Source organism: Hyaena hyaena, unplaced genomic scaffold (genome assembly GCF_003009895.1).
Source record: "Hyaena hyaena isolate Hyena2069 unplaced genomic scaffold, ASM300989v1 scaffold_302, whole genome shotgun sequence".
Taxonomy (NCBI): Eukaryota; Metazoa; Chordata; class Mammalia; order Carnivora; family Hyaenidae; genus Hyaena; species Hyaena hyaena.
Window position 1 is genome coordinate 205915 of NW_024080936.1, and position 13244 is coordinate 219158.

Below are 13244 nucleotides of genomic sequence, written 5' to 3' on the forward strand. Positions count from 1 at the left end.
TGTAAATGTAAATGACTCTTGCAAAAGGGTAACTGCTCCTGGACTCTTCAGAGCGTCCCTGGTATCTGCAGGTCTTAAAAAATACCCAGTTGAAAACAATCAGGATGCAGACGGGGCACCGCATGCAGCCACGAACGCTGGTATGCAGGCTTCTGTTAAGTTTTCAGTTCTCGGGAGGGATGCTGGTCAGATGGTAACTCTGTTTAACCTTGTGAGGACCTGCCCGGTGTTTTCCACAGCAGAAGCCCCATCTTCCCTTTCTATCAGCAGGGTGTGAAGGCTTCAGTTTCTCCACCTGGCCAACACCAGCCATTTTCTGCCCTTCTGACTGCAGCCATGTCAGCGGTGTGACCTTCTCTCCCTGATGGTGCGATGGCGGGCGTCTTCTCGTGGGCATGTTGCCCATTTGTTGGTCTTCGGAGAAATGTTGCATTCAGATCCTTCATCCATTATTTTTTTAATATTTATTTTTGTAAGCGGTGGGGCGGGGGGACAGAGGGTCTGAAGCAGGCTCTGCACTGACAGCAGAAAGCCCAAGGTGGGGTTCGAACCTACAAACCGTGAGATCACGATCTGAGCCGAAGTCAGATGCTCAACTAACTGAGCCATCCAGGTGCCCCTATTTGTACTTGTTTTAAATTGAATTGTAAGTACTCTTTATATATTCTAGATGTGAGTCCCTTATCAGAACTATGATTTACCAGTGTTTTCTCCCATTCTGTGGGTTGATTTTTCACTTCCTTCTTGGCGTTCTTTGGAACACAAAGTTTTTAATTTTGATGAAGTCCTGTTTATTGATTTATTGTTGCTCAGGCTTTTGGTGTTACAAGTAAGAAACCACTGCCTACCCAAGATCATGAACATTACACTACCTGTTTTTGTTTGAAGTTATTTTGTCATTTAACAAGGTATTTGTTGTAGGGGCACTTGGCTGGCTCAGTTGTAAGAGCATACGACTCGGGGTCATGAGCTTGAGCCCCACGTTAGCTGTGGAGATTACTTAAAAATAAAATCTCAAAAAAACAGTCGCACCTGGGTGGCTCAGTCCGTTAAGCCTGAAAGGAGCCTGCTTGGGAATCTCTCCCTCTCCCTCACTCTGCCCTTCCCTGCTCGTGTTCTCAATCTCTCTCTAAAAATAAACAAACTTAAAAGCATTTTTAATAAATAAATGAAATCTTAAAAAGTTAAAAAAGTATTTGCTGTAAAGCATAGGGATGGGGCGCCTGGGTGGCTCAGTTGGTTGAGCAGCCAACTTAGGCTCAGGTTACGATCTCGGGGTTCATGAGTTCGAGACCTGCATCAGCTCTGTGCTGACAGCTGGGGGCCTGGAGCCTGCTTTGGATTCTTTGTCTCCTCCCCTCTCTCTGCCCCTTGCCCACTCTGTCTCCTAAAACTGAATGAACGTTTTAAAAAATCTTATAAATAAATAAAGTCTAAAAAAAAAAGCATGGGGAGTCTCAGGATAGATTTTCGAGACAAAATACAGTACAGCCAGTTACTGTGAATTTCAGATAAATACAAATGTTCTCCTTGCATAGCTATATCCAAGTATTGCACGGGATACTTACGTTTAGAAATTACTGGCTCTCCACCTGAAATTCACACTTAACTGCCATCCAGGTATTTTTATTTGCTAAATCTGGAAGCCCACCCGAGCCCAGGGTATACATCCCACCTGTTCATAGGGATCCCTACCGCCTCCCTTAATGCTTTTTTTCTTTTGTGTATTGTGGTAAGATACACGAAACATAAAGCGAATATTTTAATTAACTTCTTGGGAGCAAGCACGGTCCGGTCATCACACTCCGAGAGCCTGAGGAAACAGGCGGGGCCCAGCCCAGTCCTCGCAGGCCCCGCCCCCGTTTCCTAGCAACACAACCACGCCCCAACCAGTGGGCGTGACCTACAGGGTCACGTGGCGGCGGCGCGGGCGCCCGCTCAGGCGGCGCGTGCGTGCGTGCGTCCGCGCGCGTGCGCAGGGGGCGACTGGCGTGCCGTGCGCGCTCCTGGCCCGCCCCCTCCGCGACGTCGCCCTGCGCGCGCGCGCCCGGCCCCTCCCGGTTCTTATAGCGCCGCGGGCAGCGGTTGGCGGCTGGGACGGCACGGACGGGGGAGTTATGGCGGCACGGCAGCTCGTGGTCCTGGCGCTGGCGCTGCTCAGCGCCGAGGGCGACTCTGGAGCAGGTGAGGGTTCTGCCCGGCGCGGGTGGAGGCGCAGCGGGGCAGCAGGGGCCCGCCGGGGCGGCCCTGCTGGTGGGGTCCCTGAAGCCCGGCGGCTCGGGGACGCGAGGAGTCCGAGGGCTGGCCTGACCCCTGGGTGAGGGGACCTGGGGAGGGCTCTGGAGGCGGAGCCCCGCCCTTCCGCCGACCCCGCGTCCGGTGACGGCGGGTCCCCCCGCCTGCGCCGTGCCTGTGCCGCCGCGGGGTGCAGTGGCGCGGTCTCGGGGTCCCCGGAGCCCTGGCGAAGCTTGTGTGGCCTGGAGCGGTGGCCGCCTCCGCAGGCTCTCACGTGGACGCGGACCCTAGGGCTGAGGAATGCCCGCCCCAGAAGCCGGCGGGCTGTCTGGCCCTGGAAGGGATTGTCATTCTTCCCAGGATTTAGGTCCCGTGTCTGGCTCGGGTAGGCACCTGCCCCCTGGTGTTTGCCCAGACCCTGAAACCCTCGTCGGGAAGCGAACACGCTCTGCTTCTTTGATTTTGTCTGATTCCAGGCCACAGAACGAGAAGGGTCTGGTCCACCCTCTCCCTTTAACAGGAGTGTAAACTGAGGCCCAGGGCGCGAGGGGACTGTCCCAAGGTCACTGTGAGGTCGCTTTGGCAGCCCAGTTCTGAGCAGGACGTGTTGAGAGGGTGTATTTTAGCAGAGTCTCCAACAGCACTTATTTCTGGGAGCTCTGCACAGGAGTGGGCAGTGTTTGGGGGGTGGTGTCGAGAAGCTCAGGGAAAATGGATGGAAGCGTGTTTTTCAGGGGAAAGCAGGATAGCCTTTCTTTGCCTGGTAGAAATTTTCTTCCTCGAGTGGACTTCCGTTTCGGTTTGGGTTAAAGATTTATAGTGATGGGCTTGCAGAGAGCAAAGTGCAGAAAAGGGTCTGGGGAGGCAGGAGCGCAGGGTGACAGTGTCTGTGACCAGGTCTGGGAGGGGCTGCCTCTTGCAGAAGCTTCACCCACTTACTCCTGACCCACTTCAGGATCTCAATTGGCCTCTTTCCTCTTCCTTATGATCAGAATGACCCTTTATTGAACGCCTGTGGGCAGGGGCCTTGGCCGCAGGCGGGCCCGCAGATCACCATCCGCCAGCAGGTCTCTGGGAGCCCCAGACAGGAGCCCGCAGGCAAGACGAGTGCGGGCGACTTGCTGCTGTTTCTGGCTGGAGCCCGTGAGGAATCGCTCTTCCTGGCAGGAGGTGGCCACGGACCGCCCGGCGGGGAGGAAGTCCCTGGTCTGCTCCTCCTGTCGCGGGGGGAACCCTGGGTTAGCGCTTCTCTGCCGTGTCTGAACCCACCTGGGACCTTTTCACTTCTGTCACCTTTCCGGGGGACTCTCACAAATGCCATGCGTCCCTTTTCTGGCCGGGACACATGGATTAGTGACCGTGTTCGCCTCTTGGGGCTGGGTCAGCGAGCTCCCCAGAAGCAGTGCAGGAGGTCTGCAGGAGCCTGTTTCCTCACCTTGAGTGGCAGGCGCCTGGCGGGTCAGCACCTGGGTCCGCTGAGGCCCCAGCACAGGTCTTCTGCCAGGAGGACCCCCGCTGTCCCGGCGCGCCCCGTTGGGAGGGCACATGTGGGCACCAGGTTGCTAGCCAGGTCCTGCAGGTTGGTGATTCGGCCTGAGCCTCAGGTGAAGGGAGCAGGAGCAGCCTCCTGGCCAGAGGGAGGGGAGGGGAGGGCGGAGAGGCCCAGAACCCTCAGCTGGCATCCCAGAAATGTTCTCTTGCTCCTCCTACCTGAGCAGAGCTGCTGAGGCTGGTGGGGAGGAGGGTGGGAGCTGGCGGCCTCATCCCCTAGCTCCTGGGCTGTTTTCCATAAAGCCTGCCTGGCCCCGTGCCCTGCCCAGCTGCCTGAGGTCAGGGAGGAGGGGCGGCTGTTTTTAGATGAAGGTGACCTTACTTGAGAACATGGGTCACAGTCACTTGGCGAAAATTGTCTGGGGGAGCCGAGTATTCTCCCTCATTTCTCCTTCCTGTCCCCATGGCCTTTGAGGGTCTGTCCCTGTGAATCCCTCGGTGCCCTCCCCTGTCAGTCTTCTGGGCCAGGTAGGACCTGTTTCAGTTCCCTGCTGTGTGTGACCCACACACAGGACAGGGGTGTTAGCCTGTGGTTGTTCAGACATGGGCGGGGGGAGGTGGGGTGGGGGTTCCGTGCCCTGGCCCGTCTCTGAGAGCAGAGACCCTGCGCCCCTGCTCCCTTCTGTAAGTGGCCCTTTCAGGCCTCTGGCCTTTGGGCCCCTTCGTTCTCCCCGAGGGAGGCAGAGCGTAGCTGGGATAAGATCGGGCTGACCTTTCTAGCAGCCTCTGGGTGAGGGGACAAGGGCACAGATGCCTCCAGGAGGAGGGCAGTCGCTGGCTCCACTTCCTGCCCTGACTCACCCTCCCAGCTCTGCACCCGGCTGTGGGTTTTGCAATCTTGGGAAATCTTGACTCCGGAGAAATGTGGGTTGCCAGGGGGTGATCCTTCTGGAGAGACGGTGCAGCCACAGGAGGGTTCGGTGCAGGAGTGGACCCCCCCCTCCCCCCCGCCCCGGCTTCAGCCCTCTTCCTGCCTGTTGTCATGCCAGTGGATGGCCTCTGGGCCGCCCCAAGTGGGTGGGCATGAGGGTCCACTCGTCCCTAGGACCTTGGGCCATGTGCCATTTTGCTCCAGAGCAGCAGCCTGTGCCTTCCCACACAGCCGTGAAGCTGTGAGTGTGTGCACTCATGTGTCCCTGCATGTGCATTTGCATACACTCATGGGCCACATATGTATCTGAACCCGTATGCCCACACGTGCATACATGTGGTGCTGCGTGTGCATGCGTGCCCGTGTCCACCCCTGTGTGCGCTGTGTGTGCACCTCTGTACCCATGTATCCACACGCACATGCACGAGGTCCTGGGTGTGTGCGCACACGCCAAAGGTAGGTAGTGCCCAGGGCAGCAGAAGGGAGCCTCCCCGTCGTTCCTGTGTGGCCGGGATGCCTGCCTCCCTTTTCCCCTGCCGGGCTAGAGTCCTGAGGCCTGGGTCCAGCCTCTTCCACACACAGAGGCCGCCCCTCCCCAGACTGGGAGTGCCTGCCTGTGGTCAGTCTATAGAGGGACAGGGGAGGGGAGGACTGAAGTGATCTCTCTCCAGTAAAGACCACCTGCTGCCTTTTTGGGTCTTCAGGTTAAATTTTCATGACTGACTGGGTCTCTGTGTGGACGAGAGCCTGCTGCTTGCTGCTTGCTTAGCACTGTGGCTTTTCCAGATACGGCCTCACGTTCTGATTTTTCATCCAATTTTATGCTGTAGGATTCTCCATACAGACTGCATGGAAAAGAAGCTTATTGCCAATAGCCCTGGGATGGATCTCTGCGCCTAAATCCTCTGGGCGTGGTCTTCTAGAAGGGACGCCTCTGGGGCACATGAGCTTGGGGGGTGGAGTTGCACTCCCTGCCCTGTCTGGGCACCAGCTTTGTCAGGTCACCGCCCTCCCCGGGGAGGTGGGTTGGGGATGGTGTGGGCAGCCGTTGGGCGCCCTGGGTTCCAGGGAGACCTGATGGGAGCGTCCCGGGGACAGGGGCGGCTTGCTGCCCCCTGGGTGGTCGGTGTCTGGTGTAGAGGGAGTCCTGGTCCATTCTCACAGCTCCATGCCCCTCTCCTTCCACCCTGGGGCCCCTCGGCGCCTGGCAGTCTTCCTGCCTGAACTCTGGCCCTTGGCTCAAGCCTCCTTGCCTCAGCAGGCTGCTCTCCATTGGGTTCTAAGTGATTTTTGATTCCTAAAGAGAATGTCTCACACCAGTGGGGAGTTTTGCCTGGTTGGAAATTGAATGGAAGGGCGGCCGCTGGGAGTCTGGCAGCAGTGTCTGGGTCTTCAGAGTGGAGCCAGGTCCTGCCCGGCCCAAGTGGAAGATAGCGCGTGGAGTATGCTGGTCCCCACTTCGGATGCCCTTGCCTTGATGCGGGGGAGCAGGTCTGCAGGAGCATCCAGTGAGGGAATGGCGGCCAAGACAGTGCCAGATGCAGCTTATTTTAATTTTTTGTGTGTGTGTCTTATTTATTTTTGAGAGAGAGACAGTGTGAGCAGGGGAGGGTCAGAGAGGGAGGGAGGTACAAAATCCGAAGCAGCTCCAGGCTCTGAGCTAGCTGTCAGCACAGAGCCCAATGCGGGGCTTGAACCCACAAAATGAGATCATGACCTGAGCCGAACTCAGACGCTTAACCAACTGAGCCACCTAGGTGCCCCGCGGACTTTTTTTTTTAATGTTTATTTTCAGAGAGAGAGAATCCCAAGCAGGCTCTGCATTGTCAGCACAGAGCCTGACTCGGGGCTCGAACTCCTGAACTGTGGGATTATGACCTCCGCCAAAATCAAAAGTCAGACGATTAACCAACTGAGCCACCCAGGTGTCCAGTAGATTTATCTTTTCTTTTTCCATTTCTTTTTTTTTTTTTTTTTTTTTAATGTTTGTTTATTTTGAGAGAGAGTGAGAGCATGAGCAGGGGAGGGGGCAGAAAGAGCCGGGGGAGTGAGAGAATGCCATGCAGGCTCTGTGTTTTCAGTGCGGAGTCCCATGTGGGACTCAATCTCACCAACTGTGAGATTCTGATCTGAGCCAGAACCAAGAGTTGGAGACTTAACTGACTGAACCATCCAGGCGCCCCTAGATTTATCTTTTAAAAGAGGGATTTCAGAGGCGTCTGGGTGGCTCAGTTGGTTAAGGGTCTGACTTCGGCTCAGGTCAGGATCTCATGATTCATGGGTTCAAGCCCCGTGTCAGGCTCAGTGCTGACAGCTCAGAGCCTGGATTCTGTGTCTCCCTTTCTCTCTGTTCCTCTCCTGCTCGTGTTCTCTCTCTCTCTTTCTCAAAACTAAACATTTACAAAAATTTTTTTAAATAAAGGATTTCAGACTGCGCTAGGCCTGGACTCAGTAGCCAGTGTCTTGGTCCTGGTTCTGGGACCCAGGATGGTCACTGGCTTTTGTTTCCAATATCTGAGGCCCAGCTGGTTAGAACGTTTCCCAAAAGAAACCTGCCATCAAGCCCTCTTCTCTGCAGCAGTAGCACTTCAGACCCGGGGCTCCTTTAACTCTGCGGAAGGTGTCCTTCCAGAAGGAGCCACGTGTGATTCAGGACTCCTCTCCTCTGGGACCGCTTGTCGCCAGTGTGGACGGCCTGGAGTGTCTGGGCCATTGCAGGCTTGCCATGGGGATGAGTGGGCAGGCGGTTGAGGGTCCTGGGTTTGAGTCCTTTCTTGCCCTGACCTTTTGCCATTGTTCTTTCCTGTGGCCCTTAGGGAGCGGGATCTGGACATCTGTAGATGATATCGGCTCCAAAACACGCCTTACCTGTGCCTTGAACCACAGCACCACTGAGATTGTCGGCCACCGCTGGGTGAAGGGGGGCAAGGTGCTGAAGGAGGATGCGCTGCCTGACCTGAAGACGGAGTACGAGTGAGTGGGGCCCGGGGTGGGCGCCGCAGACACCCTGGACCCCATTTCAGCCTGCAGGTGTCCCCCCCGGGCCCCCTCCTGCGCCCTGCAGGCTCGGACACCTTGTTGCTGCTCACAGCCTCTCTGGTTGGTCAGAACTAAGGTCATAGTTGTGGGCTTGCTTTGGACAGACATTAGACACGAGCCCTGCTCAGACCCCTCAGTTGTGAGAAGCCCAGGTAGGGATCGGAGATGACCAAGGCCTGGGATCCAGCGAGGGCCCCGGGGCTGCTAAATGGAAGGCTGGCCTCCAAGACCCTTCCCTTCTTTCTCTAGGGTGCTGGCTGGGGAGGGCGGGCAGACCTGGGGTCTCCCGGCTCGGAATCCCGGAGTGCCCGGCTCACTGAGGTCTCAGGCTCTCTGTGCCACCCTGCTCCGCAGCCTGGTCCTAGGCGGTGCCCGAGGCAGCTCCAGAGCCAGGGTCTGCTCTCAGAGGTGACTGGGCACAGAGGCTCATCGGTGCAGGAGCCGGGTCAGTTGAGGGGATCAGTTCCGACTGCTACCCCACACCTCGCCTCTCCTTGATGGGAAGCGGGCAGCCTGTACCCTCCCGCCCTGCAGGGACCCCTCAGTGGAGCCACCAGCTGGGCCTTGCTCTGGCCCCTGGTGGGGTCCCCTGCGGCTCGCAGAGGTTTGAACTTCACTCGGGACAGGATGGTGCTCCTGCCACGTGCCCTTCTCATTGCTGCGCGTCCGCCTGCAGGGTGGACCTGGACGCCCGCTCCGGCGAGTACTCCTGCATCTTCCTCCCCGAGCACGCAGGCAAGACCAGCATCGAAGTGAAGGGTGAGCTCCGCCGGCCCTCGGGCACGTCCAGGGCAGGGGCCAGGGCCAGCAGAGCCCCCCAGGGAAGGACAGCTCCTTCTCCAGGGTCCTGGGCTCAGACTCCTGCCTTGCTGGGTCGCCCCTGTAGGGCTCCCCAACATCAAGGCCGTGAAGAAGTCTGAGCACGCCACTGAGAGGGAGTCCGTAGTGCTGGGCTGCAAGTCGGACTCCTTCCCTCCGGTCAGCGACTGGGTGTGGTACAGGGAGGACAGCTCCGGTGAACAGGTGAGGCCCACGCCCGCCCGGGGAGGAGCCGGCCTCCGCCTCCTCGGTCCCTACAAAGTCCGCCCCCGCCCCAGGTCATCAGCAACAGCTCCCAGAACAAGGTCTTCGTGGTGTCCTCGGAGACCAAGACCGAGCTGCACATCTTCAACCTGGACCTGGAGACGCACCCCGGCAAGTACATCTGCAACGGCACCAACTCCGAGGGCACCAGCCAGGCCGTCATCGTGCTGCGCGTGCGAAACCGCTTCGCTGCCCTCTGGCCGTTCCTGGGCATCGTGGCCGAGGTGCTGGTGCTGGTCACGGTGATCTTCGTCTACGAGAAGCGTCGGAAGCCGGACGAGGTCCTGGACGGTGAGCCGCACGCCGTGTGCTCGCTGGGGTGCAAGACCCCGGGGGGCTGAGGGGTCCCTGGCTAGAGGTCGGCTCGCCCCCCGCCCGCCACCCTCCCTCAGTCAGCGGCTCTGCCCCCGCCTGTGGCAGCTGCTTGGGGCCCAAGGGTTGTGGCACCAAACGTGCTCAGACATCTGAGCTTGGCGCCTGCAGGCCGCATATGAGGGGAACGGGCAGGGCTCCCGGGCGCCCCCTGGGCCATGGCTGCGGACAGCTCATTTTGAGGCTGCACGTGCTGGCGGCCGGACTGGCGCCAGCCCATAAGGGGCCTCGTTTGGGGACAGTCCTGACCGCCTGTCTTCTCCTTGCATGTGGCCGCGCGTCTGCACAGATGAGGACACGGGCTCTGCTCCTCTGTAAGTTGTGGCCTTGCTGGGCGGGTGGGCAGGGCCTGGACAGCCTCCACTGTGTGTGGGGGGAGGTGGGGGCAGGGACGCTGTTGTGTCCTCCTGAGCATCGTCAGCCCCCTGTCCCTCCCCAGGAAGAGCAGTGGACACACCAACGACAAAGGCAAGAACATTCGCCAAAGGAACGCCAACTGAGGTGGGGGGGGGGGGGGGGGGGGGGGGGGGGGGGGGGGGGGGGGGGGGGGACTGCCCTGCCCGGCCCGGCCCGCCTCGGGCTGGAGTCTGAGCATCGCTCCTGCCCCGCACAGGCCTCCAGCCTCTGTCCGGAGCAGCTCAGCGTCTGCTGGTGGCAGAGTCCACGTCCTTTCCTGCAAAAGCAGACCACACCGTGGGTCACGTCAAATTTTTTTCCTTTTTTTTAAACTAAACTAGGGTTTTCTACATATAGGATTCTGTTTGTTAGAAGTTTTGTTTTTCCTTTGTAAACACCTTGTGAGCGCCTTGGGGAAGCCATGAGCTTCCTGTGAGACTCCCACGTCCTCTGTCCCCTCGCTGCCCCCCATCTGTCCCTGCCATCCCCCCAACACATCCCCTTGTCATCCCAGCCCATCATTGGGGTTGTGAAGGGCAGACTGACCTTTTCCTGGGGCTCTGCCTCCTGAGGGTGCTGGGCCTCTTTGGGACCCTTTGCGGAAGGTCAGGGGTTGTGCGAGTGGCCGGCCTGCCTGCCTGCGGTCCGTGCTGACGGGTTGCTTCCAGTCTGCTGCTGTGTGTCGGGATGGCTCAGGCCCTGCCTGCCCCTTACCACCCCTGCTGTCCACACGCCCGGCTGCGGAGGAGCCGCGGGCCCCCGCCCAGCGTCGCAATCCACCCGCCACCTGCCTGCTCACCAATAAAGGCTGACCCGTCACCTCTCCAGACTCCCGTGTGCGCCGGTCCTGGGTCTCAACAGGAAAAAAGGAGAGGGGGGGGGGGGGCGCGCGCCATGTGGTGCTGCGTCCAGACGGGGTGCACTGGGAGCAGAGGGTCCGGGCCTGGGAATGCGGTACTGACCAGCTGGTTCCTCCAGACAGCAGCCCTTGCCTCTGAGCTTATTTCCCACCTTCAGAAAGGACTAGACAGGGGAGCCTGGGAATCCTTCCCGTGGGCTCCCCTGGAAAGCACAGGCACCCCACCCACAGCGGCGTGGCACCCTCCTGCCTGGGCAGGAAAGCCCCCTGTGGTCTGAGTGAGGTATGATGGGGAGGCTGCCCCTTGGGACTTTGCTGCGGCTGAAAAGGGGCCACCGAGGCCTAGAAAGCCCTGAAGGGCAGTGCTGTGGGAGAGGTGGCCCTTCTAAGGCTGGCCCACAGGAGAAAGAGGTCCCGGTTTGCGCTGCACAGCCTGACAAGTGCAACAAGCGGGGAGACCTGGACGGGGCAGGAGGCACGGCTTCGTGAGCCACAGCCTCTCCAAGCCGGGGTGCCCTTGCCCGTGCCATCTAGGCCTCCTGCCTGGTGTGAGACGGGGAAACCCCCAAAGAAAGAAGGGCTTGTGCAGGGTGACCCTGCAGCACGCCTCCCCTCTGGGGTCAGGAGGAGCCAGAGGCCTCGCCCCCAGCCAGCCCACTCTTCCCAAGTCTCTGGAGCAGCCAGAAGTCAGGGCTTGGATGTGAAATCCTTAGTTTCCACCGCGGGCAAAAACTCCAGCATGATGACGCCACAAATGCTGAAGACAGGCCTGGCCACAAGCCTCCAGTTTGAGACTCCTGGGCTCTGAAAGGGAGCCGCCCTGGGTGGCAGGGAGGAGCTGAGCCGGCTGGAGCGGTGGGCCCCGCCCTTCCCTCGGGCTGTCAGCAGAGGGCGCTCCGCACTTGCTCCGGAGCCGGCGTTAGGGGGCGGTGGAGCCCCTCCCTCACAGAGGGCTCTTGGGGCCGCACCAGCCTGGCCCTGGACACGCCTGGCCCACCCTCCCTACGACCGGGAGCTCGTTGGGGGCACCCACCACTTACACTTTGAGGTTTGCTGGGCACCCATGGCGTGGCTGGGCTGTGTTGGGGGGGGAGGTGGGCTGGCCCCTTGCTGGGTAGGCCCCGGGGCTCGGGCTCGGCCTCCCTCCTCCACCCGAGGTCAGAGGCACACGGGGGCATTGGGTTGCTGGGGGTCTGTGTCCCTTGGGAGGCCAGGGCTCTGTCCCTGTGCTTCGGGCTGCGCTCTGCGCTGGGTCCAGACAGGAAATTCGAGGGCTGGGGCAGGAAGAGCCTGGGGCATGATGGGTGGTGTGGGGAGTGAGGCTCGGTCTCCTTAGCTGACCCGCACTGGTCCTCCTCGTCCAAAAGACCCTCCCCTCGTAGATGCCTCTCACGTGGATGAGTAATTAGCGAAATCGGGACCACTCACAAGCAGCTTTGTAAGCTTTCTTTTGTAAGTACTTAAGTATTCATCCTTCTACCTGTGAGCATTTAAGGAGCACCACAGTGTGCAGCCCTGTGCTACTGGAGTGTTCTTGTTAACAGCCTGCTGAAGCCTGCCTCAGTTTCCCCAGAGTGGGATGAAGTGATAGCAGCCACTATCTCCATACTTGGCAAGTGCTTGGGGGCTCAGGAACCAATGTCTCGGGGGTCCCAATCTGTGGAGGGCACAGGAGGGCTGTCCAGTAGACGAAACAAGGGCACGTTCCGGGTGCCACTCGGAAGTCACCCATGGGCATCTCTGGCCCCACGGACGGGGGTGCCCATCCTCTCCCTGGGACACCCCACCCCGACTAGCCTGTGATGGAGCCCCAGAGCACCTCCCCCAGGCACACCGAGGTCTCACACTGGTTGGCAGCAAGGGAGGGATATGGGGTCTCGCCCAGCAGCAGAAGACGGCTGACACGAAGTAGGACAGACGTGCCGGGGGGTCACCTGGTTTGGCTGTCCTGTCCCATCCTTGCATCCACCGAGGAGAGTGATCTCTGTGGGGAAAGGAAAACCCTGCTGTGCCCTAGGTCAGCAGACCTGGGGACGTCCTCGCTGCAGACGCCATGAAGTGAGGTCACTGGCCACTCTGGGAGGGACCCCCCAGAGCACAATGGTGTTTGCACGTGTGGCTCTAAGACCTCGGACACGCCGCCCTCTCTTTCCTAACCCTGACACCCGTGTCTTATCGGACATCTCCGTATTCTTTGAGTCCGGCAGCCCCTGAGGCTGAAACCGCAGGACCGTCGCGGGCCCGGGGCCTGCCGCGAGCGCTGGCCTCATTTTGTCTTCTTGGTCTTCAACTATTTTTCACGCACGGGTGCGCAAACCGTATGGGCTTCAGGGCTTTCAACCTGGACTTGCCCCAGCTAGAGAGGAAGCAGGCTTGTGGGTGGAGGTCCGAAGATGGCCCCCAGAGTCTAGGCAGGGGGTAGCGGCAAAGGAGGTACCCGGGGCTCAGTGTGGCAGACACACTGTGTGCAGAGTCCAAGAATGGTGAGGACAGATGGGGGGCAAACTGGATGGTGCGGAGCCATTGGGGTTTCCTTCCAAAGGCACTGGGGAGTCGAGAGCAGTTTTAGGCAACAGACCCGTCCACACGGTAGCCCTGCCCTGCCCCACTGCTGTCTCTCAGCGCCCTCATCTTCAGCCACCCCCTGGCTCCTTGGTACGCTTTCTTCTCCCACATGCCAGGCACCATCCTGCCTCAGGGCTTTTGCACGGACCATGCCACCTTTTGGACGCTCTTCCCACAAATGTTCACATGACAAGTGTCCAGCCCTCCCTCCCTTCTGGTTTTCCCTCGGACATCACCTCCTCCAGGCCTCGGGACATATCGCACCCCTCCCCC

The 13244-nt window shown here is 59.5% G+C and overlaps 1 protein-coding gene across 1 annotated transcript; it reads left to right on the top strand.

Moving 5' to 3' along the window:
- Window positions 1-2066: 2066 nt before the first annotated feature.
- Window positions 2067-10374, top strand: BSG (basigin (Ok blood group)). The gene is made up of 8 exons (XM_039248069.1): window positions 2067-2184; window positions 7474-7630; window positions 8373-8455; window positions 8583-8719; window positions 8794-9070; window positions 9441-9465; window positions 9591-9652; window positions 9765-10374. The coding sequence occupies exons 1-7, from the start codon at window positions 2118-2120 to the stop codon at window positions 9649-9651; spliced, it is 807 nt and encodes a 268-aa protein (XP_039104000.1). The 5' UTR covers window positions 2067-2117; the 3' UTR covers window position 9652; window positions 9765-10374.
- The last annotated feature ends 2870 nt before the right edge of the window (window positions 10375-13244 follow it).

What these genes read in the sequence shown, in the direction of transcription:
- BSG (XM_039248069.1), top strand. Translation starts at nt 2,118, where the DNA reads ATGGCGGCACGGCAGCTCGTGGTCCTGGCGCTGGCGCTGCTCAGCGCC. An exon ending in GACCTGAAGACGGAGTACGA is followed by an intron (nt 7,631 to 8,372) that starts GTGAGTGGGGCC and finishes GTCCGCCTGCAG; the next exon opens with GGTGGACCTGGACGCCCGCT. An exon ending in GACCAGCATCGAAGTGAAGG is followed by an intron (nt 8,456 to 8,582) that starts GTGAGCTCCGCC and finishes TCGCCCCTGTAG; the next exon opens with GGCTCCCCAACATCAAGGCC.